We start from the raw sequence: 25,347 nt of genomic DNA on the forward strand, positions 1-25,347 counted from the left end.
TCTATCCACTGAGGCACACCAGCCAGGGTGAGAGTGTGATGCTTGAAGCAGCTCTCTCAAGCAGCTGGACCCGGTTCTAGGAAACACCGTAGGCCCTAAGGCTTCGGGCACTGGCTTCTGTGCTGGTGGAGAATGTGAGAGAGTCAGAGGTTCCCCCTGAGGCTGCAGCTCTAAGAAAGGCTGTTGCAGTGGAGAAGCTCCGCTCTGCATTGGCGCTGGGCTGGGCATGGGGAGCGAAGGGGGTGCCTGCCCTGCTCTGGAACTTCATCCTCCTTCCAGAACACTGGCCCCCTGTTCTCGAGGGCAGCTGAACTTGATTTGCTGCTCTTTGCTCAACTGAGTTATAGAACAATGGTTCTCAACCTTGGCTGCACATTAGAATCACCTGGGAATCTTTTTAAAATCCTGATTTCTGGGCCTCATCCTCGGATGAGGGTAGCTGGGCCTTGGAGGATGAGGCCCAGAAATCAGGATTTTAAAAAGATTCCCAGGTGATTCTAATGTGCAGCCAAGGTTGAGAACCATGTTATAGAACCAGAGACCCTACCTGAATTATGGCAAGTTTCCTCACGCCAGGGTTTCTCAACCTCAGCATTGCTGACATCTGGGTCAGATCATTCTTCGTTGTAGGGGGCTGCCCTGTGCGCTGTAGCGTCTTAGCAGCATCCCTAGCCTCCACCCAGTAGATGATGGTAGTAACCCCTTCAAATGTGTTCAGATGTCCCCTGGGGTAAGGTTCCCAGATTTAGCAAATAAAAATACAGGATGCCCTGGCTGGTGTTGCTCAATGGTTAGAATGTCGGCCTGCACACCAAAGGTTCTCAGGTCTGATTCCTGGCCAAGGACATATACCTGGGTTGCAGGTTCGGTCCCTGGTCTCAGTTGGGGTGCGTACTGGAGGCAACCAATCGATATGTCTCTCTCACATCGATGCCTCTCTCTCTCTCTCTTTCTCTCTTTTCTCCCCCTCTCCCTTCCACTCTCTCTAAAAATCAATGGAAAAATATCCTTGAGTGAGGATAAACAACAACAAAAATACAGGATGCCCAGTTAAGTTTCAATTTTAAATAAATGATTAAACTTTTTTAGTATAGCCCTAGCCCGTTTGGCTCAGTGGATAGAGCGTTGGCCTGTGGACTGAAGGGTCCCAGGTTCGATTCCGGCCAAGGGCACATGCCCGGGTTGTGGGCTTGATCCCCAATGGGGGGTGTGCAGGAGGCAGCCGATCAATGGTTCTCTCTCATCATTGATGTTTCTATCTCTCTCTCCCTCTCCCTTCCTCTCTGAAATCAATAAAGAAATATATTTTTTAAAAAAACTTTTTTAGTATATACACATCCCATTCAATATTAAGTACGCTATAAAATTATTTGTTGTTTAACTGAAATTAAAATCTAACTGGGGATCTGTATCTTTATCTGGCAAATCTTCCTGGGGAACAACATTATACAGATTGAAAACTGCTGTTCGCGATATTATAAATAAACTCTTCAAATAAACAGCCCATGACAAAAGTCGCAAAATGCCTTTTAAAATATGTCCATTAAAATAAAAAATATGTACATTATCAACCCAACAATTCCATTTTTAGAATTTATCCTATTCTTCTAAGCATATCCTTGCACCCACGCAAGGTGCAAGGACATGCATAGAATGATGTCTGCTTCCGCATTGTTTATAAAGGCAAATAATTGGAGACAACTTAGACGATAGTGATTAAATAAAGTATTTTTTACATAAATGATAAAAGTGTTCACACTAAGGACTAGGATACAGGCTTAAAAAGCGTGAGGCAGCTGTGTATGTGCTGACATGGGAGATGCCCATGAGAGATACGGATGTTGGTTCTATCACAGAAAAGGCCTGAGGGACTTAGCACAAACTTAACTATGGCAAGAGTAGGGACTGGGGGTGGACACCTACTTTAAAAAATATATTTTTATTGACTTTTACAGAAAGAGGAAAGGAGAGGGAGAGAGAGAAACATCTATGTGAGAGCGAAACATCAACCAGCTGCCTCCTGCACACCTCTTACGAGGGATGGAGCCTGCAACCCAGGCATGTGCCCTGGCCAGGAACTGAACTGGCAACCTTTTGGTGCATGGGACGATGCTCAACCAACTGAGCCATACTGGTCAGGGCTGGACACTCACTTCTTTTTTAGAAATTTTTTTTTATTAATTTGACAGAGAGAGGAAGGGAGAGGGAGAGAGTGAGAAACATTCATCAGCTGCCTCCTGCATGCCCCCTACTGAGGATTGAGCCTGCAAATCAGGCATGTGCCCTGACCGGGAATCAAACCTGAGACCTCTTGGTGCATGGGATGATGCTCAACCACTGAACCACATCGGCCAGGGCTTACTTCTTAATTTATATCCTTTGGTACTGTTTTCTTTAGTGAAAAATATACATTACTTCAGTAGCTTGAAAACACAATAAAACTATTTGTTTAGAGAAAAAGACCTTTTATTTGGCATCTTGACAAAAGCATCAAAATGACTTCTACATTCTTCTGGGAGAGGAGATTGACTAAAAATTCTAGTTCTGAGACCACTTTCTTTTTATTTTTTATATATTTTTATTGATTTCAGAGAGGGAGAGAGAGGTAAAAACATCTGATTCTGATATTTCAGAATCATTGATCAGCTGCCTCCTGCACGCCCCCTACTGGGGATCGAGCCCGCAGCCCAGGCATGTGCCTTTGACTGGAATCGAACCTGGGACCCTTCAGTCCACAGACCAAGGCTCTATCCACTGAGCCAAACTCAGTGGCCACTTTCATTAGAAGATTGGAGTTAAATCCTGAGCACTATATCATGTCACAAATCCCACTGCAACGATGAGAATGCTTTTGAAAGATCTGGGGTAGGTTTGGACTTGGACCCTGGTCTGTTCCACTGACCTTGACTGCAGGTTTTCCCGGTGTATCCTGGGAAGCATCTACATTTGTTTGGTCCCACACACTCACCGAACTTGCAGCCAGGTTCACATGTAGCTGTGGAAAGAAAAAGGTGTTTTAATGATAAAAGAACAGGAGCAGTTAGCACAGTGAAATGTATGCATGTCAAACTCAGCCACCTTGTCTATGGCAGAGAAATCCGTGGGGACATTTAGAGGATGATCTGCTTTTTCTCTCGTCCGTTTCCCCCTTTAACACACTGCAAAGTGTTTTCTTGGGAACTAGCAATGGTGAATAAGACTCTTGCTGCCATAAGGTCAAAGCTCCCAAAAGATATTTCCATTTACAATAACTTTGGATCTGTGATTTGAATAGCCAATCCACAGCAACATTCAGTTTGCCTAAAACTAGAGGCCCGATGCACGATGATTCGTACAAGAATGGGCCTTCCTTCCCCTGGATGCCTGCACCGCCTTTCATCCAGCCAGAGCCGCCTTTCCGCCTTCCCACGCTGCCCAGAGGCCCTGAGCAGCTGGGACGGTGTGGAACGCCTACGTCATCACCACAATGATGCAAGCATCCCGCCCCGCCCCTGGCTGCTCAGTGCCTGCACATGCAAATTAACCCGCCATCTTTGTTGGGTTAATTTGCATACTCGCTCCTGATTGGCTGGTGGGTGTTGAGGAGGTATGGTCAATTTGCATCTTTCTCTTTTATTAGTGTAGATGGTCTGAGATTCTAGTGGGCTTTAGAGAAAGTAAAGCTCTCTTGTTCAATTGTTCCTGAAACTCCGCTATCTGTAGCTTTTCATTAATGACTTCAACATCTGGCTAAGTGACATATACATCTGGCTAATGATATGGAGTTAAGCAGACCCTGCCCAAGGAGCAGATTTAGGCAGGGCAGCGGTCAAGATCTAAAAAGCTCGGGCACTGAGGCAGGGCCTTGAATAGAATGAGGGTGAAGAGATGGAAGGAGGTGAAGGCCAAGGTAGACTGGGACCTCACAGGCCGGGGTCTAACTCTGTGTTCTTGTCCCATGACCACAAAGACCACACTCTGGCTTAGAAATCGGAGACCTGGCAATCAGAGACTAACCACCCTGTTATTTGGTGCTTCAAGGAGCATATGACTTTACTATCAAGAAGGACCATGCAAATTGGATAAAATACAATACAGATTTTATTTTATTTTATTTAAATAAGCTTTTATTGATTTCAGAGAGGAAGGGAGAGGGAAAGAGAGATAGAAACATCAATGATGAGAGAAAAATCATTGATTGGCCCCACACTGGGGAACGAGCCCCCAGCCCAGGCATGTGCCCTGATGGGGATAGAACCGTGACCTCTTGGTTCATAGGTTGATGCTCAACCACTGAGCCACGCCAGCCTGGCTAAAATACAGATCTTAGATATAAAAATCATGGCAATGGTATTAACCTGAACATTCGACTGGGGCAGTTGGAGTGCTGACAACCTCTTCAGCTTGCCAAATGCGTATAGTGAGTATTTTTCTTGAGCCCTCTGCACTTACTTGCTTTTTTAATATTTAACAGATAAAACACCGAGATTCAGGCATATGCCACCTAGGGACACAAGAATAGTGAAACCAGACTCCTACCACGAAGTAGTACACCCCAGCTCAGTTAGATGGGAGGAATGAACGCAGATTTGATTCCTCACACTGAGAGTGTTCATTATGATAGAAAGTCATATAGCCCTGGCCGGTTTGGCTGGGTGGTTACATCATCGGTCTGCCAACTGAAAGGTCTGGGTTCAATTCCTGGTCAAGGGCTCGTACCTGGGTTGCAGGCCTGATTCCGGCTTGTGCCAGGCATGTGCAGGAGGCAACCAATTAATGTGTCTCACATTAATGCTTCTCTCTGTCTCTCTCCCAGCTCCCTTCCTTTCACTCTCTCTAGAACAGCCATGGGCAAACTACGGCCTGCAGGCCGGATCCGGCCGTTTGAAATGAATAAAACTAAAAAAAAAAAAGACCGTACCCTTTTTTGTAATGATGTTTACTTTGAATTTATATTAGTTCACACAAACACTCCATCCATGCTTTTGTTCCGGCCCTCCGGTCCAGTTTAAGAACCCATTGTGGCCCTCGAGTCAAAAAGCTTGCCCACCCCTGCTCTAGAATCAATGGGGAAAAAGTATCCTCTGGTGAGGATTAATGCAAAAAAGAAAGTCATATTAAAAACAAACACCACAAAACTCTACATAAATCCCTGTCCTCCCCAACCCTCTTGAAATGATTAGAGGCCCTTTCCTCACGCATGGCCTGAGAAACAATGACCAAGGCAAATTATGGTTCCTTGGTATGAAAGTTGTACAGAGAATCCAAAAATACTTAACATCTTTGCATATACACATGTATACCTTGAAACCATCTAGAAATTGGCACCATGGACTTTCAAAATGTGAGTAACATTAGTTTAATAGCATGCTATTCAGCTTCCAAGTGTTTGAATTTTTTGGATTGTTTTTATTGTAGTTTATTTCTAATATTATGCCATTGTGGTCTGAGAAGATGCTTGATATGATTTCGATCTTCTTGAATTTTGGGAGACTTTGCTTGTGACCCAATATGTGGTCTATTTTTGATGGAGGGGGATAAGGACACATATGTAATACTTTAATCAATAAAGAAATTTAAAAAAATGTGACAAAATTATAAAGTAAATGGCTTACTTTCACGTTTGTGACTGAAGTCTACTGGTTGCGTGATTCATAATTTAAAAGTGTATATCATTAGAAATCAATTGTAAAAAATTATAATTGGAAGGAGGTACTTCTTGACCTATTTTTGTCCAACTCAGTTTCTCCTGATTAAAACAATAACAAGCCAGCCGGGCATGCTCACTAAGATAGCAACAGAAATAAGTGACAAGGCAGGTCTCCTAACAAACCGCGTCTAGGTTGATGGTGTCAGCCACATTTTGGGTGGGAAGAGGTCTCACAGGAACCTAAGAGCTTGGGTGTTGGTAGCTATCCATGTCCCTTTGCTGGGGACCCCACAGCTCATGGTGTCACAGATAAAAACCTAAAGTCCGGCCGGCATGGCTCAGTGGTTGAGAGTCGACCTATGAACCAGGAGGTCACGGTTTGATTCCCGGTCAGGGCACATGCCCGGGTTTCGGGCTCTATCCCCAGTGTGGGACGTGCAGGAGGCAGCCGATCAATGATGCTCTCTCATCATGGATGTTTCTATCTCCCTCTCCTTCTCCTTTCCTCTCTGAAATCAATTAAAAAATAAAAAGAAATAGTAATAAAAACCTAAAGATCCTGAACTACTACTTGAGCACATGGTGGCCTGATTTTTTACAAAGTTACCTTCACAGACTCCCTTGCTGCCCCTTCTCCAGCCGTAGCAGCAGGCCAGTTTGGTTCCATAGCGACAGAGCCCAGGCTGGAGTGCCGACAACCCGTGACCCCTTGGACTACAGACAAAGAGCCACATGTTAGTTTTGAAAAAACAGAAAGAGCAACAGAGACCCTTCCCTGCTACTAGATGAGCAGCAGAGATGTCAGTTACCTGGTTAATTTCAACAAACCTGCCCATTTGACTTTGAAAACCTGAATTTTGGGTGGCCAGCCTGTGCTACCATCCCTTGCCAGCCTTCCCCAGTAATTAGTGTCATCCATTTCCTCCTTTCCCAGGGTTAAAAGAATTGGGTTATATAATCTAGAAAACTAGGGCACATGAAAGTGGCCAAAAGTTTATGTTCCTGAACCTCACAGGGCACCGATTCCTAAGTCTGCTTGGCACAGACACAGCGGCTACCCGGGTGTGTGACAGTTTCCGAGCCGAGGGTGGCAATGTGACTCCCCTGCCCTTAGGCTCTGTCCCAGACAAGAGCACTGCACTTTTACCCCACTGGCCACCTGGGGCCGCTTGAGGAAACTGGAAGGTGCATACACTATAGGCCAGTAAGTGCTGGAAGGCTCTAGAGAACCCTCAGCCAAGCCCTCCCCTGTTATAGATGAGGAAACTCCAGCCCAGTGCAGAAGAGGCCCCGCCCCAGCAGAGCAGTGTCAGGGATGACAGCCCAGCTGCCTTCTCCTTCCTCTTCGCCTCCTGGAAACACAATTTGCTTTATATATATATATTAGAGGCCCAATGCACAAAAATTTGTGCAAGAGTAGGCCTTCCTTCTTCCAGCTGCCAGCACCAGCTTCCCTCTGGCACCTGGGACCTGGGCTTCCCTCCTCTGGCTGGCTTCCCTCGGACCGCCTGCAGGCACTCAGGACCCAGGCTGGCTTCTCTCAGGCCCCGGCTTTGTCAAGAAGGATGTCTGGAATGACGTCCAGTCTAATTACCATATTACCCTTTTATTATATACTAGAGACCTGATGCACGAAATTCATGCAAGAGTAGGCCTTCCTTTCCCCGGCTGCTGGCACTGGCTTCCCTCTGGCACCCGGGACCCGGGCTTTCCTCCAGCTGCCGGCAGGCACCAGGACCTGGGCTTCCCTCACAGCCCTGGCTTCATCCGGAAGGTCGTCTTTGAAGGATGTCCGGTCTAATTAGCATATTATACTTTACACACACAAAAACACACACACACACACACACACACACACACAAAGTATATATTTCAGAGACGGAGAGGGAGAGAGAGATAGAAACATTGATGATGAGAGAGAATCATGGATTTGCCACCTGCTGCATGCCCCCTACTGGGGATCGAGCCCACAACCCAGGCATGTGCCCTGACTTGGAATTAAACTGTGACCTCCTGGTTCATAGGTCGACGCTCAACCACTGAGCCATGCCAATTGGGCAATAGTACACCTTTTTTTGATTTAGCTTTAGCCACAGGCCACATAAAAACAGATGCCCACCAGCCTTGGCTTGCAGGCTGTAGTTTGCTGATTCCTGACCAAGTGAGCCCTGTCACCAAGTGCCCCTAAGTATTCTAGGCCACGGATGAAGCTCACTGCAAGTTTACCTACTCACTGGCCTAGGATGGGACAGGGTTGCTAGCAGATCCTGGAAGAAGACTTGAGTTGTACATTTTATGGAGGGCTGGGGTTGCTTCCACACGCATATTAAATGCACTGTAAAATGTTTCCTGGGCTGTTTAACAGACAAGGAATGTACATTTCACCACATGCTTTCTGCTGCAGGGCTGGATTTTATGCAAGTTAATAACATCTGAGTCAGGTCGGGAAGTTAAATAACCTTGCTGTTTTCCCTCGTGGTCTGCCTCCTACCAACTTGGTTGTTCAGTTAAGAGCTACAAAGAGATGGTGTCTGAGATTTCATTAGCTGAGAACACCAAATCAAGGATGAATTTATTCTTCACTTTTTCTTTTTTTAAAAACTTATATTTTTATTGATTTCAGAGAGGGAGAGGGAGAGAGATAGAAACATCAATGATGAGAGAGAATCATTGATCAGCTGCCTCCTGCACGCCCCACACTGGGGATTGAGCCCACAACCCAGCAATATGCCCTGATTGGGAGTCGAACAGTGACCTCTGGGTTCATAGGTTGATGCTCAACCACTGAGCCATGCCGGCCGGGCTACTTTTTCTTGAAGGGACAATTTTTTCATCCTCTAATGGAATTAATTTTGGGGATTTATAAGTCATGCTCAACCTCTGAATGGGGTTTTCCAACCTCTACATGAGCAATATTTTGAGCCAAATAAATCTTTGTTGTTGGAGGCTGTCATGTGCATTGTAGGATGCTTAGCAGCATCCCTGGTCTCTACCTACAGGCACCAGCAGCACCAACCCCTCCAGTAGTGTCAGCTGAAAATGTCTTTAGATGATTGACTGCCTCCTGCACGCCCCCTACTTGGGATTGAGCCCACAACCCAGGCATATCTCCTAACTGGGAATTGAACCGTGACCTCCCGGTTCATAGGTCGATGCTCAACCACTTAGCCAAGCTGGGTGGGCCCATTTTTAATTTTTTGAGGAAACTCCATACTGTTTTCCATAGTGTCTCTTAGCCATCTGTATGTCCACTTTGGAGAAGTATCTATTTAGGTCCTTTGCCCATTTTTAAATTGAATTGTTTGTCTTCCTTTTGTTAAGTTGTATGAGTTCCTTACATATTCTGGATATTAACACTTTATCAGATGTATCATTGCCAAATATGTTCTCCCATACAGTGGCCTCCCTTTTCATTTTGTTGATCGTTTCTTTTGCTGTGCAGAAGCTTTTTACTTTGATGTAGTCCTATTTGTTTATTTTCTCCTTTGTTTCCCTTGCCCTAGGAGATGTTATCAGCAAACATGTTGCTATGAGAGATGTCTGAGATTTTGCTGCCCATGGTTTCTTCTAGGGTTTTTATGGTTTCATGACATACATTTAAGTCTTTTATCCATTTTGAGTTTATTCTCGTGTATGGTGTAAGTTGGTGGTCTAGATTCAATTTTTTTTTGCATGTACCTGTCCAATTTTCCCAGCACCATTTATTGAAGAGATTGTCTTGATTCCATTGTATGCTCTTGCCTCCTTTGCCAAATATTAACTGAGCATAATGGCTTGGGTAGATTTCAGGGTTCTCTGTTCTGTTCTATTGTTCTATATGCCAGTTCTTGTGCCAGTACCAGGCTGTTCTGATTACAGTGGCTTTGTGGTATAGCTTGATATCTGGTGTTGTGATCTCTCCTATTTTGTTCTTCCTTCTCAAGATTGCTGCAGCTATTTGGTGTCTTTTTTTTGTCCCTTATGGTGACCCCTAACCTCCTTATATCCCATTGTAATACATAAGCATGCTATCCGACACACCCTGCAGCCGCCTGAAGCCTATATAAGGACACAACGTGGTTGCTGGGGTTCTTACCAGAAATCTCCACCCCTTTCCCAGAAAGATCCTGAATATTCCTCTCCCCGCTTATTGAATGCCCTACCACCTGATTAAATGAACTTCAACGAAAGAAGTAAATCCCACTTGGGAGGGGATGCTCTGTATATGGAGTAGCCACTCTCACTGCTTCACTAATAAACTCTCTTTCACTTTAAATTCTATTCTAGCTTGATTGGAATTCTTTCTTGCATGAAGCCAAGAACCCACAGTGGTTGGCAGACCCTTGGGTCCCTGGACCCCAGGCATGCCTGCATTAAGGGGTTTTCTAGAAGAAATAGGTCCTGACATGAATTCTGGTGACTGGTGGAACTTACCCAGGTACAAGAGAGGGGCCTGTTTACTGGGTCTGTTTCAGGCAGAGGACAAAACATGTGTCAAGGATGGAGCCACTAAGAACACAAGTTGGTGGTCTATAGACTTAAGAATAGAAAGTAGTGTGTGTTTGGACTAGGGAAGTGGGAGAGGAAGCAGAGAGAATTAATAGTAGGATGGAGAAGGGGCAGGGAGATTAGCAAGGGCCAGAAAGAAAAGACCTGTGTCCACGTGAAACAGGCTGTCCATCCTGAAAGCTCCGGAGAGTTATGGAAGGATTTCAAGCACTAAGAAATAGCAAAGATTTGACAAAACTCAAGCCAGCCGCCTTACAGCCATGGTGAACTTAATAAGCTCTAACAAGATTACTAAAACTTTTAGATGTGAAATATCACAAAAACAAATGGAAATTTATTGAAATATGATATTTTCCCAAAAGTCTAAGTAGAAACTTTGGTGAAAGAGCCGAGGGCCCTCTGCACAGGTGGTCAGACCCATATCATATGTGCTGGGCAAAATCAATCACTTTTGATTTATGCAGAATTCTGCCTGGGGTTAACTAACAGGAGAAAATCAGCAGAAGATGAAATTCATATACTGCTTGCACATTACCACAGCTCTCCAGAGACATTGTCTTTCTCGAGTTTTATTGCTTTCACATGCTTGCCTGTAGGTGAAAAGGTGAAACAGAAATCTGAGTTGTAGTCATTTCTCCCAAGTCGTTGGTTTGTTGTGTTTTTTTTTCAAGGCATCGTTTTTTGACATTGTACAAAGCATCACTTTTAAAACTTGCCAAACTGTTCATGAGTAACCCTTGGGCCATGAAAAACTTGTTAAGAAAGTAAGATTATTTTCTCAGTGACAAATACATCTTAGAATTCAAGCTCTCTTAGAAGAAATCAGAAACTGGACATTAAATTGAGCCTTAGTCTCAGTTGTTGAAAAAATGAAAAGAACAGCTAAGAATCTACTGATGACTGGGAACTAGAAAATGGATTCTGATGTTCGGGCAACTATACAAAGCAGCCTCTAGCTATACTGTGGATGCAACGACACGATCTGTGCATATTTTCTAAAGATGACCGAGCAGCTTCAAACAACAGTGAAAGAAAAACCGTTAGAGAACCATGCGGGTCCATAATGAGCCACATGCCTTTTAATGAATGGGCGTGCCATCCATGAATTCACTCAGCTTTGAGAGATGGCTTCAAACGAACAGATACAAATGGGATTTTACTGGTTTGATCATCAAATGCTACATCTGCTCATGAGAATGGAAAATTAGTTTAAAGGGGGGAAATCACTCCTGGACAGAAATGCTACTAATTACTTGCTGGTTTAAAAAGATGCCAGAGGAAATTGATTTATTACCCCCAGAATCCAGCTCTGCATTTTATGCTTGCCAGTTTTTTTTTTAATGCACATGTGCAGCTATTTAAAACTACAAATAAAAAGAAAATTAATTATTGTTTCTGTTTAAATTGAAACAATATTATTGAGGGGAAGAAATAGGCAAGCATGATATTGACAATAATAGCAGGGCACACTAACTTATAAAATCTTTTAAAAACTGCCAAAGAGAGAGGAGAGAGAGAACTCTGGGACATGGACAACAGTGTGGTGATTGGTTAGGGGGTGGATAGAGGTAGAAGAGGGCATAGAGGAGTGAAATGGTGATAGAAAAAATAAACATTTACAAAAGCTTGAACATTTAGTTTCTACATAGTTTTCACATACCATTCCATGTTAATGTTAGCAAATGATTCAAATTACTTTCCCAGCAGCCTCTCCTTCTACCTTTGCTCGAATAGCATGCCCACTCATGATCGTTCCCTCACTAATTCAATTCTTATTATACTTTAATATCTGGTTGTGAGGATTCTGGATAAGGGCCATAAACCATTAGGTTAAGCTACATGAAACTACCATTTTTTAAAGTTAAAAATGGCCAAATAGCTTTAACTCCATATGTTGCAATTTAATGGCGGTGGAAGAGATGGTTAAATACTCATTAGGTTGCTTCTGTGTCTCCTGGGCACAGAGCTACGCTAGACTTCCCCGCCAGCTGCCAGCTAGTTGGGGCCACGGGACTGGATTTGGCCAGTGGAATGTGGGAATGCGAGCAGATCGCCTCCAAGCGTGCTCACAACGCCTCCCAAGAGACCCTGGATCTGCTTATTTTCCATCAACCCATTGACGAGAGAGGATTCTGCGGATCTGGAGGAAGATGGTGACTCTCAAGATGGATGGATGGAGCCTGACTCCATGTGAAGGCATGCAGCCATCTTTTAAACATGCCTTGGACTTCAAGGCAGACAAAGAAAGAAACTTTTGCAGTGTTCAACCACTGAGATTTTGAGATGGTCTGATGCAGAAGTTAGCCTACCATGATCAACACTGTAGTATTTCAAGAACCATTTCCTAAAGTCTGATATACATGATTATGTTCTTTATATGTGAATCCATTGATACAAAAAAAAAACCTTACAAAGCTATCAATATGAACTGCATTTAGTTCCATATTTATTGAAGCATGTATTTTTAAAATGTATAAAATTGGACCAGTGCATTCTGGCATTGTCAAAGATACATGGTTAAGGCAAAGTATCAATCATAGGAATTTAACAGATGTCTGAGTATAGAGAGCTTTTATGCTTTTGGCTGGATTGACCCAACCCCATGGAACCTAATATATACCTGGGGTCATCAATACAAAGGAGTTTATGAGAAAGAATTTCATTGGACTGAAATGATTCCACCAACATCCACTGCCCTCTACCACCTTGAGAGGTCCCCTAACTTAACTCTGGTGCCGTGTCACATATAGACATTCTTTGATATTTGCAACCATAGTAAAACAAAGACTTATATTTTTGACTAGAGGCCTGTTGCACGAAAAGATTCGTGCAATAGGCCTTCCCTTTCCCTGGCTGCCGGCACCAGTTTTCCTCCGGCACCTGGGACCCAGGCCTTCGCTCCGGCTGGAACCACCTTCGGTCTTTGCTGTTCCGGCCGGAGCCGCCTTCAGTCTTTGTTCCACTGCTTCGCGCCTATGTATGCAAATTAACCTCCATCTTTGTTGGTGGTCAATTTGCTATCTCGCTGATTAGCCAATGGGAGGCATAGCAAAGGTATGGTCAATTACCATGTTTGTCTATTATTAGATAGGATATTTATTTTATATATTTAAATGCCATTTAACAAAGAAAAATCAACCAAAAAAATGAGTTCGCGTGTCACCTCTGACACGTGTGTCATAGGTTCGCCATCACTGTCTTAAACAAAGTCTGGCACATAGAAGGCCTAGGGAACCTGGTCCTCAGGCAGGGACGTATTAACGTAGGGGAGTAAGTGTCCGTGGAGAGAAGGCCCTGAGCTGTAGGAGTCTGAGCTAAATGCTGAATTGCCAGAGTTCCTTTAATGCATTATACAGCTTGCTGTCTACATTGATCAAATTAATCAGAAAATTGCCGTCTCCACAGCTGAAGTTAATTTAAAAACATTCCAGGGGTTGTGGAAGTAGTGTAGTATTTCTTCATGGGATTTCTTATTTTCTGCAAAAAATATACTGTGCCAGAATTCTCTGTACGCTTGTTTATGGTTCCAGGAAACTTCATGATATTCTCCAAGACAAATTGAGAAGTTAAAACTTCTTTTACTGGTGTTCAAATCCATTTAAATATTGCCAAACAAATTCAATCTTTTTTCTAAATAGGGATAACAAGGTCCAACCATGATGGGTTTTGTTGTTGTTGTTGTTTTTTATTTTTGTTTTTTGTTTTTCCATAGCTCCCAGTATGGCAAGCCCATTGTACCTAATGAGTTAAGATTAATTCTGGGTTCCTATCCATTTTCAAGATACAGGGTTCAAGTCCAACAGGCCCCAGGGTACCCCAAAGCATCTCACCTTCCTGAATATATAGGCTATCAAGCTCTCCAGGCCTATTGTGAATTGATGCATTTTCAAACTCCCCATGCCATGAGTGGTAGGACAAAACTTGGAACTTTCCATTGCTTCCTCTACTTCTTTCATTTATCTTCCAAGCTCAGGAGTCGGGCTAAAATGGGGGAAGAGGAGTGTGTTAGTTTGGCCTCCCCCTGGAAGCAGACTACAAGATAAGATTTGAATGCAAGAAGTGGTTTATTGATGAGGTAAAGGGAAGATCAATAGGGGAGAGGGAAAGTGAGACAAGGAAGGGAAGGTAGTAAAAAAAAAAGTCAGTGTTATCAAGACAGCTATATTTAATTTGCATCACATTCATTCATTCATAGTGAAAACATGGGGGGAAATGACATAAAATGAAGTTAAGAAATAGGCAAAGGCTAGATCAGTGATGGCGAACCTATGACACGTATGTCAGAGGTGACACGCGAACCCATTTTTTTGGGTTGATTTTTCTTTGTCAAATGGCATTTAAATATATAAAATAAATATCAAAAATATAAGTCTTTGTTTTACTATGGTTGCAAAGATCAAAAAATGTCTATATGTGACACGGCACCAGAGTTATGTTAGGGTTTTTCAAAATGCTGACACGCTGAGCTCAAAAGGTTCGCCATCACTGGGCTAGATCAAGCAGGTCCTTTCATGCCATTTTATATAGAACGAATTCTATTCTTTTTTAAAAATCTTTATTGTTGAAAGTATTATATATGTCCTCTTTTTCCCCCATTGACCTCCTCTAGCCCACCCCAACCCCTACCCTAGGCTTTCACCACACTATTGTCTGTGTCCATGGGTGATGCATATATGCATACCAGTTCTTTGGTTGATCTCTTCCCACCCACCCACCCAACCCTACCTTCCCTCTGAGATTCAACAGTGTGTTCCATGCTTCTGTGTCTCTGGATCTATTTTGTTCATCAGTTTATTTTGTGCATTAGATTCCACATATGAGTGAGACCATGTGATACTTGTCTTTCTCTGACTGGCTTATTTTACTTAGTATAATACTTTCCAGGCCTGTCCGTGTTGTCTCAAAGGGTAAGAGATCCTTCTTTTTTACAGTGGCATAGTATTCCTTTGTGCAAATGTAACAACTTTTTTTATCCACTCATCTGCTGAAGGGCACTTGGGCTGTTTCCAGATCTTAGCTATTGTGAACTGCATTGCAATTAACATGGGGGTGCATACATTCTTCTGATTGGTGTTTCGTGTTTCTTAGGATATATTCCTAGAAGTGGGATCACTGGGTCAAATGGCAGTTCCATTTTTAATTTTTTTTGGAAATTCCATACTGTTTTCCATAATGATTGCACCAGTCTTCATTCCCACCAGCAGTGTACTAGGGTTCTCTTTTCTCCACATCCTCACGGGCACTTGTCATTTGTTGACAGGCGGTACCTTACTGTCATTTTAATTTGCATCTCTCTGATTACTGACTTGGAGCATTTTTTCTTCCACTTTCACCACTCTTATTCAACATAGTCCTGGAAATCTTAGCCAGAGCAATCAGACAAGAAGAAAAAAATAAAAGGCTTCCAAATTGGAAAGAAGGAAGTAAAACTGTCATTATTTACAGATGACGTGATATTGTACATAGAAAACCCCAAAGACTCACCAAAAAACTACTAGATTTCATAAATGAATTTGGCAACGTAGCAGGATAAAACAATTAACACCCGGAAATTGATGGTATTTTTATACACCAATAATAAATTCTCAGAAAGAGAAATTAAAAAAATAATCCAATTTACCAATGCAACAAAAAAGATAAGATACATAGGAATAAACTTAACCAAAGAGGTAAAAAGACTTACAATTGAAAAACTACAGGACATTGAAAAAAGAGATAGAAGAACATATAAACAAGAGGAAGAATATACAGTGTTCATGGATTGATAGAATTAACATCATTAAAATGTCCATACTACCCAAAGCAATCTATAGATTCAATGCAATCCCTATTAAATGGCATTTTTCCCAGATCTAAAACAAATACTCCAAAAATTTATATGGAACCAAAAAAAAAGACCCTTGAATAGCCACAGCAATCTTGAGAAAAAACAAAGTTGGAGGGATCACAACACCAGATATCAAGTTATACTACAAGGCCACTGTAATCAAAACAGCCTGGTACTGACAGAAGAACAGGCATATAGATCAATGGAACAGAACAGAGAACCCAGAAATCGACTCAAGCCATTACACTTAATTATTATTTGACAAAGGAGGCAAGAGCATATAACGGAGTCAAGACAGTCTCTTCAATAAATGGTGTTGGGAAAATTGGAGATACATGCAAAAAAATGAAACAACCACCAATTTACACCATACACAAGAATAAACTCAAAATGGATAAAATACTTAAATGTAAGTTTCAAAACCATAAAAATCCTAGAAGAAACCATAGGCAACAAAATCTCAGACATCTCTAGTAGCAACATGTTTGCCGATACATCTCCTAGGGCAAAGGAAACAAAGGAGAAAATAAATAAATGGGACTACATCAAAGTAAAAAGAGAATTATGGGAGAAGCAAGGAATTATGGGAGAGAGTGTGATTCTGGGAGAAGCAGGGAGCTATGAGATAAAATGGGATTATGAAAGATACAGGTAACTATGGGAAAGAATGGGATTATGGGAGAAGCAGGGAACTGTGGGAGGGGATGGGCTTTTGGGAGCAGCAGAGTACTATGGAAGAGAATAGGATTATGGGAGCAGCAGAGGACTATAGGAGAGAATGGAATTATGGGAGAAGCAGATAAGTATGGAAGGAAATGGATTGTGGGAGAGAATGGAATTATGGGAGCAACACAGTAGCATGGGAGAGAAAATTATGGGAGAGATTGAGATTATGGGAGAAGCAGGCAACTATGAGAAAGAATGAGATTACGGGAGAAAACGGGATTATGGGGGCAGCAGAGTACTATGGAGAGAATGGAGAATTATAGTAGAAGCAGGGGATTATGGGAGATCTAGGAATGGACAAAGCATGTCTAGAGCATCTAAATTGTCCCAATGCACAAAGGGTATAGAAAAGTCTGGGGTTCAAGCCAAATATTGATGCTTAAACTATGGAAACACATGCTGCTAATGATTTATTTATTTGATAAGTGTTAATTGTATACTATGTGCTAAGCACCATTTAAGAGGCATATATTTTTTTACGTCACTAAAGTTATGGTGCATATTTTCAATTAAATAAAAACTGGTGATTATATTAGAAATCTCTCTATAGCAGGGGTAATTTTTGCTGTAAGTGTGAAACCTCAGAAAATAATCATGCCCTGGCTGGTTTGGCTCAGTGGGTAGAGCACCGGACTGCGGACTGAAGGATCCTGGGTTTGATTCCGATCAAGGGCACATTCCCAGGTTGCAGGCTCCATCCCCAGTGGGGGGCGTGCAGGAGGCAGCCAATCAATGGTTCTTTCTCATCATTGATGTTTCTATCTCTCTCTCCCTCTCCTTTCCTCTCTGAAATCAATAAAAATATTTTTAAAAAAGAGAAAATAATCAGCAGACATACTTTTCTGCAGTGAATGCCCAGCTTTTCCTTTTAGTGTGTCCCTGTTACTCAGAGTCTGGAGTTGATTAACCATGGCTCCCAGCAGTTGCTGGAGAGCCGACCACTTGACATTTCCAAGCGTGCTGAGGAGATAATAAACACACCGGCTGGTGAACCTGATACGAAGTAAGGAAACCATGTTTCACGTCTTGAAAACTGCAGAATCCTCCACAGAGTCTCCATTTTAATATTCTTTGGCTTATTTGGGGGCTTGTCAGCTTTGCATTTAATTCGGTGGCACTTTGAGAGTGACACTCCTGGAGGTCGGTTTGCTGGTTGCTAGGGAACTAGTAATCTCATCTCCAAAGAGCGGGCTTTCTGGCAATACAAGACCCGCACAGTTCCAGGACAATGTAACTATGAGCAAATTACATCTGCCCACATTTTTATCGTGAAAAGGAAATTGAAGCTTGTGACCATACATTCTAAGAACCTGATTTGAGGTTTGTTCTCTTTGAACTTCAAAATCCCTGAAGACTGTGGCAGACTCTGATGAAAGTTTTGTCCCTACGAGTCAAACAGAGATAGGCTCACCTGAAAGCAGCCTGCACCAAAGCAAGGCTCCCAGCCTGCTCTGCCCAGGAAATGTCCACTAAAAACTCTCCAGCCCGGCCGGTGTGGCTCAGTGGTTAAGCGCCGACCCATGAGTCAGGAGGTCAGAGTTCGATTCCCGGTCAAGGCACATGCCTGGGTTGCTATGGACTTGATGTCCAGTGTGGGGTGTGCAGGAGGCAGCCAATCAATGGTCCTCTCTCATCATTGATGTTTCTATCTCTCTTCCCTTCTCCCTTCCTCTCTCTGAAATCAATAAAAACATATTTTAAAAAATTCTCAACAGCGATGTGGTTCTCACTCAGCTGGAGGGGATTCAGCAGGGGACCTTGGACGTGTCCGGGGACATTTTTTGGTTGTCACACTTGGGAAGGTTGCTGCGGGCATCCGGTGGTTAGAAGTGCCACAGATGCTTCTGCTAAAAATCCCCCAACGCACATAACAGCCTCTCTACCCCACAATAATGGTCCACCCCAGCCCCAAAGGGCGCTAGTCCCACAGTGGAGAAGCCCTGCTTAGTGGACACGTCAGAAAGCAAGACGCCACAGCCAGGGAGCCAGGAACCCTTTTCCAGTGAGTGATTCCCAAAAGGCTGCCCTAATGACGGTGGAAAGCAGGGACACTGGGCCAGACCGCCTGGGTTTGAATGCCCGGGGCCACCACTCACTGGCTGTGCCTCCTGGTGCATTTACCTCCATCTGTGCCTCATTTTTGTCCTCTATAACTGGGGGGTGATAACTCCACACAGTGTAGTTATGGGGCTTTATTTTATTTTTTAAAATATATTTTTATTGAGTTCAGAGAGGAAGGGAGAGGGAGAAAGAGAGACAGAAACATCAATGATGAGAGAGAATCAGGGATCGGCTGCCTCCTGCATGCCCCACACTGGGGATGGAGCCCACAACCAGAGCATGTGCCCTTGACCAGAATCGAACCCGGGACCCTTCAGTCCCTAGGCCAATGCTCTATCCATGGAGCCAAATCAGCTAGGGCAGTTATGGGGCTTTAAATGGGTGTTTTGAACAGTGCCAGGCCTGCAGGGAGCACTGTATAAGCATGTCTTTCTTAAGTGGCCCTGCTGATCTCTGCAAAAATAAGTTTTGGGGCTTGGGAAAGCTTATGGGCAGTAAAGAAACAGCTTCAGATTCGGAACTGCCACAGCAAGAAGGAGTCCATTTCATTCACACCCATGTTCTTTCTTTCCAGTTCATCAACCCTCATGAGAAAGCCACTGCGTGGGAACCCCCTTCGCGGCGGGCTCAGCCCAGGGTAAGCGCTTAGTCCCAGTCCTCTCATTTCGTTCCCTTCTCCCGCCGCAAAACCAGCGACTGACAATCCATTGGTACTGGTTAGCGAGAGTGGAAAACACAAAACTATACAGGCACAGGCGCTACCCACCCACAGGCAGACCCTCACACACGCGGCCCCACGGCTGCCTGCAGATCACGAAGCCAGAACGCACCCTCGGGGCGCGGGGGGGGGGGGCGCAGAGCCTCCCCCCGCCCCCCAGGATCCCACTGGACGCGGTCAGGTGGGGCGCCTCGGATGCAAAGGGAGCTGGAGAAAAGCTGTGGCCGCCCAGGAACTGGCATCCTTGTTAAATCCAGGTCTCAGCACGCACACACCCGCGGGGGGACAAAGAGTAGGGGCCCGTGGGGAGCTGAAGCCAGGGCGATCGCCAGCCACTCACCTGGCCGCGTTCTCTAATCCACCTGCCACCCAGGGGAGCAGCAGCGGGAGCGCAAGGGCCCAGGGCGACGGCACCTTCATATTGGCGCCAGGCCTGCAGCTGTCCCTGCCACTCCTCTTCCTGCCCCCGGGAGGGCGCGGACCCGGCACACCTCCTCTCTCCTCTGTGGCTCTGGGTCTCCGCTCCTCCCCGGCGCGCAGTCCCGCGGGGCAGACAGGACGGCCGGCACTGCGGTTGGGGGCGCTCGCGGGCTCAGGAGAGGTGGGGGCGCCCTGGCCAACAGCTGCGGCTCCTCTGAGGATGAAGAGGGTTCCGTGCGCAAGGGAGGGCGGGGAGGGCCATGCACATCTGGCTGGGACCCGCCTCCAGCGCCACCCGCACATCCTCCGCGCTGTGTTCACCAAGAAACTTACCCCCGACTCAGTTTACTTCGCTCTAGTTGGATCGCCGTCTATTTCAGACATGGGGCAGCTTTCAGTGATACCTGCGCTGGAGGATTTAAGAATTCGCTGGAAAGGTCGAAGCAGGGACCAAGGGTGCCAGTTCAGAATGATGCTTCTATCCTATATCCGGTTAGACTTTCACACTGCAGAGTTTTCTTCAAAAAACTGCAAAGCATGGGCTGCTAGAGCTCCAAAGTGCAACTCCTTCCTTTGACAAGTGACCTGCCAAACTCAGCGGCGACAGCTTACCTACATGGGACCACCAGATGATACGGTAGTGTGGTAACCAGCCGAAATGAATGGCAGAAACACGAATATATATGAGTTCAGAGAATTCACTTGGGTACTTAGTATGTTCTTTGTTCTGACAACGTGTTATAGTAGAATGAATCATTGGTCCCTCCTTCCCCCCTCCCTGCATCCACACCCTTTGTCTTTTTTTAAAAAAATTGATTTCAGAGAGGAAGGGAGAGGAAGAGAGAAACAGAAACATCAATGATGAGAGAGAATCATGGATTGGCTGCCTCCTGCACGCCCCCTACTGGGGATCTAGCCTGCAACCTGGGCATGTGCCCTGACCTGAATCGAACCATGACCTCCTGGTTCATAGGTCAACACTCAACCACTGAGCCATGCCGGCTGGGCAAGGAAGATTCTTGCTGCAGCTTCCTGATTCACACCATAGCTGTCCTTACTGATGTAAGCCATGTTCAGTGGTCTTCTGTTTCACCTTTGCAGGCATCCTAATGGATTCAGTATCCCTGCTTAGTCACTAGTTAGGCCATTGTGCTGTTCAAAGCCAACAGTGACAGGCACTGTCCTAGACACTTTACAGGCATCATCTTCATGAACACCTGCCCCCTTTCTCATCGTTTTATTTCTTTGCAGCTTCAGATGTCAAATGAGTTTCATGAATAAGGCAACAAGAGGATCCCACCAAGACCATTACCAAACCCTTTGACCTCTTCACACCATCATTGGTTTTATTTCCTGAAAACACTAATAGAGAAAGGAAAGAATGTAAGGTATGGACTGTACACCTGCCACTATCCTAAAGCAGGTGGGATAGAAAATTCCTCTTGGTGTGAGTTTGCCCACAAGCAGACCCCGAGGCAAGGACTGGATTGGTGGTAGTTTGTACTGGGGGAGCAGAGCCCTGGCAGGGGAGAGGGGGTGAGTCCAGAGAGGGAAGGTAAGCAATAGCAGGTGTGTATCGGGGTATCACTGGGGCGACTGCAGCTTCATGCTGCCAGGCACCTCCCGAAGCCAGCTTAGAACCTGGGTCTCGCCTGAAAGGCCAGGGAGCTGGGGTATTTAGACACCACCTCTGTTCAGTCATCGCCTGAAGGCTTCCACCAGAGTGCAGGTCCGATGACTTCTGCCTGCTGCGCTGAGAGCTGAGCCCGGCCAGGTGTGGCTCAGCGGTTGAGCTTCAACCCAGGAACCAAGAGGTCACCAGTTCGATTCTGGTCAAGGGCACATGCCCTGTTTATGGGCTCTATCCCCAGTAGGGGGCGTGCAGGAAGCAGCCAATCAATGACTCTCTCATCATTGATGTTTTTCTCTCTCCATTCTTCTCTGAAATCAATAAAAGTAAAGAAACTAAAATAAAGAAGAAGAGGAAGAGGAAGAAGAAGAAGCAGCAGCTCCCATAGATCAGCGGTTCTCAACCTGTGGGTCGTGACCCCTTTCACAGGGGTCGCCTAAGACCATCAGAAAACACATATAGAATTACATATTGTTTTTGTGATGAATCACTATGCTTTCATGATGTTCAATTTGTAACAATGAAATTGGGGGTCACCGCAACATGAGGAACTGTATGAAAGGATCACGGCATTAGGAAGGTTGAGAACCACTGCCATAGATGCTGACTGCGGACATGCAGCCTGGGAGGAGATGGGCGGGGCATCACATTGCTGCCACCTAATGCCCAGCAGTTGAATTGAAAATGATGGTTGTGCTCATGCCACTTCTTCCTAAATATTCGGATCCAAATCACTCCCTCTTTCAAATACACCATTATTTTTTTTAAAGTCCTAATAAAACACGATCAGCTTAAAACATGGGGCCATCCTGCTTTCTTAGCCCCGAGTTATAAAGGGTTAGAGTAGCATCTTGCATAACCTTGATCTTCACGTCCTAGTTTTATTTTCAGCATTCTGATGCTGTTTCTACTCTGTCTTTTTTTTCAGAGCCGGCTTCCCTTCTGTAATCTTAAAGGAAGTGATGAACATTGTGACAGGAAACTTCTGGAGGAGGTCAAATGCCTTTTGGCCAGCCCACCTATTATTTCCTGGGGGACAAAAGTGCCATCGGGTGGTTGGAGGAACAGAGAAGGGACCTGGAAATGACGTGTTGCCAGATTGGATACAAATTGCCACGCAGAGGCAGGGGTTCTTAATAATCACCCTGGTGTTGCTGACTTTGAAGAGAACTTCTCTTAAGGGGACCCTACTGTATTCTACAAAGGGAAAACAGTCTTTGATCGGAATCTCATAAAATCATCCACAGCTTTTACAGCGCTACATTTTGCTCTCCTAATCTATTTCCACTTAGCCCCCTGCGTAGAACAGGTGTGATGGGATAGTTTTGTGCTTTCTGAAAATACACACATAGCACACATATAAAACTTTTAACGCTTACGATGTGCCTGGTGTGGAGATCCAAAATGTATATTGAAATATCAGCAAAGCCCTGTTGGATGAAAGAGCCGCATGGAAGAGTATCTACACCAGAGTTTTGAATTTCAATACAAATTACCGCTGTGTGTGTGTGTGTGTGTGTGTGTGTGTGTGTGTGTGTGTGTGTGTGTGTAGGGTCTTATTAAAATGGAGGTTCTGATTGTATAGCTCTGGAATGAGGCCCGAGTCTTGATTGCTAAAAAAACACAAAAACAAAAACCCAAGTGTGCTCAGCCAGCATGGCTCAGTGGTTGAGCATCGACCTACAAACCAGGAGGTCATGGTTCAATTCCCAGTCAGGGTACATGCCTGGGCTGTGGGCTCGATCCCCAGTGTGGGCCATGCAGGAGGCAGTTGATCAATGATTCTTTGTTATTATTGAGGTTCCTATCTCTCTCTCCCTCTCCGTTCTTCTCTGAAATCAATCTCTCTCTATCCTATCTAATAAAAGAGAAAAATGGTAATTGGCGTACGACGATACCCTTTTCATTGGCTAATCAGGGCTATATGCAAATTAACTGCCAACTATGATTGGCAGTTAACTGCCAACTATGATTGGCAGTTAACTGCCAACTAAGATTGGCAGTTAACTGCCAACAAGATGGGGGCTAATTTGCATATGTAGGCACAATGCAGGGAGGCGAAAGGGAAAGCAGGAAGAAGCCCCCTGCCACTGACAGTGATCGGAAACCCAGGGGGGAGCTAAGAGCTGGGGGGCAGGGCAAAGGCATGGCCCCCCAGCCATGATCGGAGAATCAGGCGCCTTTTCCGCCCTGGCCAGTGATAGCAGGAAGTAGGGGTGGAGCCAGCGATGGGAGCTGGGCACGGTCGAAGCTGGCAGTCCCAGGAGCTAGGGGTCCCTTGCCTGGGCCTAAAGCGAAGCCCACGATCGCGGGGCCGCTGCAGCTGCGGGTCCCCGCTGCCCGGGCTGGACGCCTAGGCCAGAGGCATCAGGCCTGGGCAAGGGGCCGATCCTGCGATTGGAGGGTGATGGGGGTCAACACCTGAGGGCTCCCAGTATGTGAGAGGGGGCAGGCTGGGCTGAGGGACACTCCCCCCCACACACACCCAGTGCACGAATTTCGTGCACCGGGCCCCTAGTATATATATAAAATAGAGAAATATGCTAATTAACCAGGACGCTGTAACAGGTTGACTGGACAGGAGGAGGTTGCTGCTGATCAGGCCCTCCCCCAGCACAGGTCCCTGCAGAGCCTCCCCCCCCAGGATCCCACTGGACGCGGTCAGTGATAATGCTGCTTGTCTGAGACCCTCTTAGGGTAGTGAGGGTCTAGAGATCACCTGGACCACCAGTTCTCAAGTTCAGCTGCACAGTGGTTTCATCTGGGAAGCTGGGAAACTACTCATGCCTGGGTCCCACCTCAAGAGAGTCTGATATCTGGACTATGGCTTGGCTGTGGGGACATTTTGAAACTCCTCAGGTGGTTTCCGTGGAGAGCCAAGACTGAGAACCACTGATCTGGACTAACACCAGCATCTTACAGATGGAAAAACTCAGGTCCAGCGTGTGATGTGCCTTGCTCAAGGCCACACACGGAATGAGTTTGTCTCTGCGTTTCCATTATATAGTCCTCTCCCTCAAACTCCATGTTTTCAGGAAAACAATGGCATCTCTTCAATCTTCTATGTGTATTGTTGCCCAGTGACATGTTCTAGAAATTGATGTGTTTCCCCCAGTCTGTTTCTTTCCATTCCTTTGCATTCCAAGAAAGGAGTCAATGAAGTGTAAGACTCTCAATGCAGACACTGCTACATTCTGTATGGGAAGCTGTAGCTTGAGATAGAAACTGTTTTTCTTTATTCTGTGCTTGTCAAAGACCTTGTTCTTGAAGCACTATAGTAGAAGCAAAATCCCAACCATGTTCGGTCTTCCTTCCCTTCCCCACTCGCTCCTTCCCTCTCTCTTTATCCTACAAAGTGGCAGGCCCTGTGCTAGACAGTGGAGACCACTTGGTGGAAATGTGTCTACCAGTCAGTTCCTTTGCTGTTTTTTTTCTCCCTGGTGAATTGGGTTGGACAACTAGCATGTAGTTTTTAGAATGTCCTGTTTTCTTTAACATAACGAGTCTGACCTCTTGGGGAGAATCACTAAGGTGAAATTAAAAGAGAAAAAGAAGACACTTTGATTCATTTCCCCCTTGGACTCTGCCAGCTCTTAGATCTCTCTACTTTCTCCTTGAGGAAGAAAAAGAAATTGATATTTGTGGATGATTACTAAGGGGTAGACATTTTATAGAGAGTAGTAATTTACTCTTGACAACACCTGAAAGATAGGTATTATCACACCATTTTACAGATGAGGAATGTGAGGTATAGAGCAGTTAACTATCTCATCTAAGATCATCTATCAATCTAATAGAAAGAACATGGATTTTTCAGTCAGACCTCACCAGAGATTAATTTTGCCACC

General features: G+C 44.9%; 1 protein-coding gene across 1 annotated transcript in view; it reads right to left on the reverse strand.

Moving 5' to 3' along the window:
- The window catches only part of EGFL6 (EGF like domain multiple 6), a 38,387-nt gene extending 18,500 nt beyond the window's left edge, over positions 1-19,887 (reverse strand). Inside the window, exons 1-3 of the mRNA XM_059678447.1 lie at positions 19,790-19,887; positions 6,237-6,343; positions 2,903-2,995 (exon numbers count right to left, since the gene is read on the reverse strand). Of these exons, the coding sequence (XP_059534430.1) occupies positions 2,903-2,995; positions 6,237-6,343; positions 19,790-19,869 (280 nt within the window). The 5' untranslated portion in view covers positions 19,870-19,887. The remainder of the gene's footprint in view (positions 1-2,902; positions 2,996-6,236; positions 6,344-19,789) is intronic.
- Between the last annotated feature and the right edge of the window lie 5,460 nt (positions 19,888-25,347).

The sequence above is a fragment of the Myotis daubentonii genome, chromosome X (genome assembly GCF_963259705.1).
Source record: "Myotis daubentonii chromosome X, mMyoDau2.1, whole genome shotgun sequence".
Classification (NCBI taxonomy): Eukaryota; Metazoa; Chordata; class Mammalia; order Chiroptera; family Vespertilionidae; genus Myotis; species Myotis daubentonii.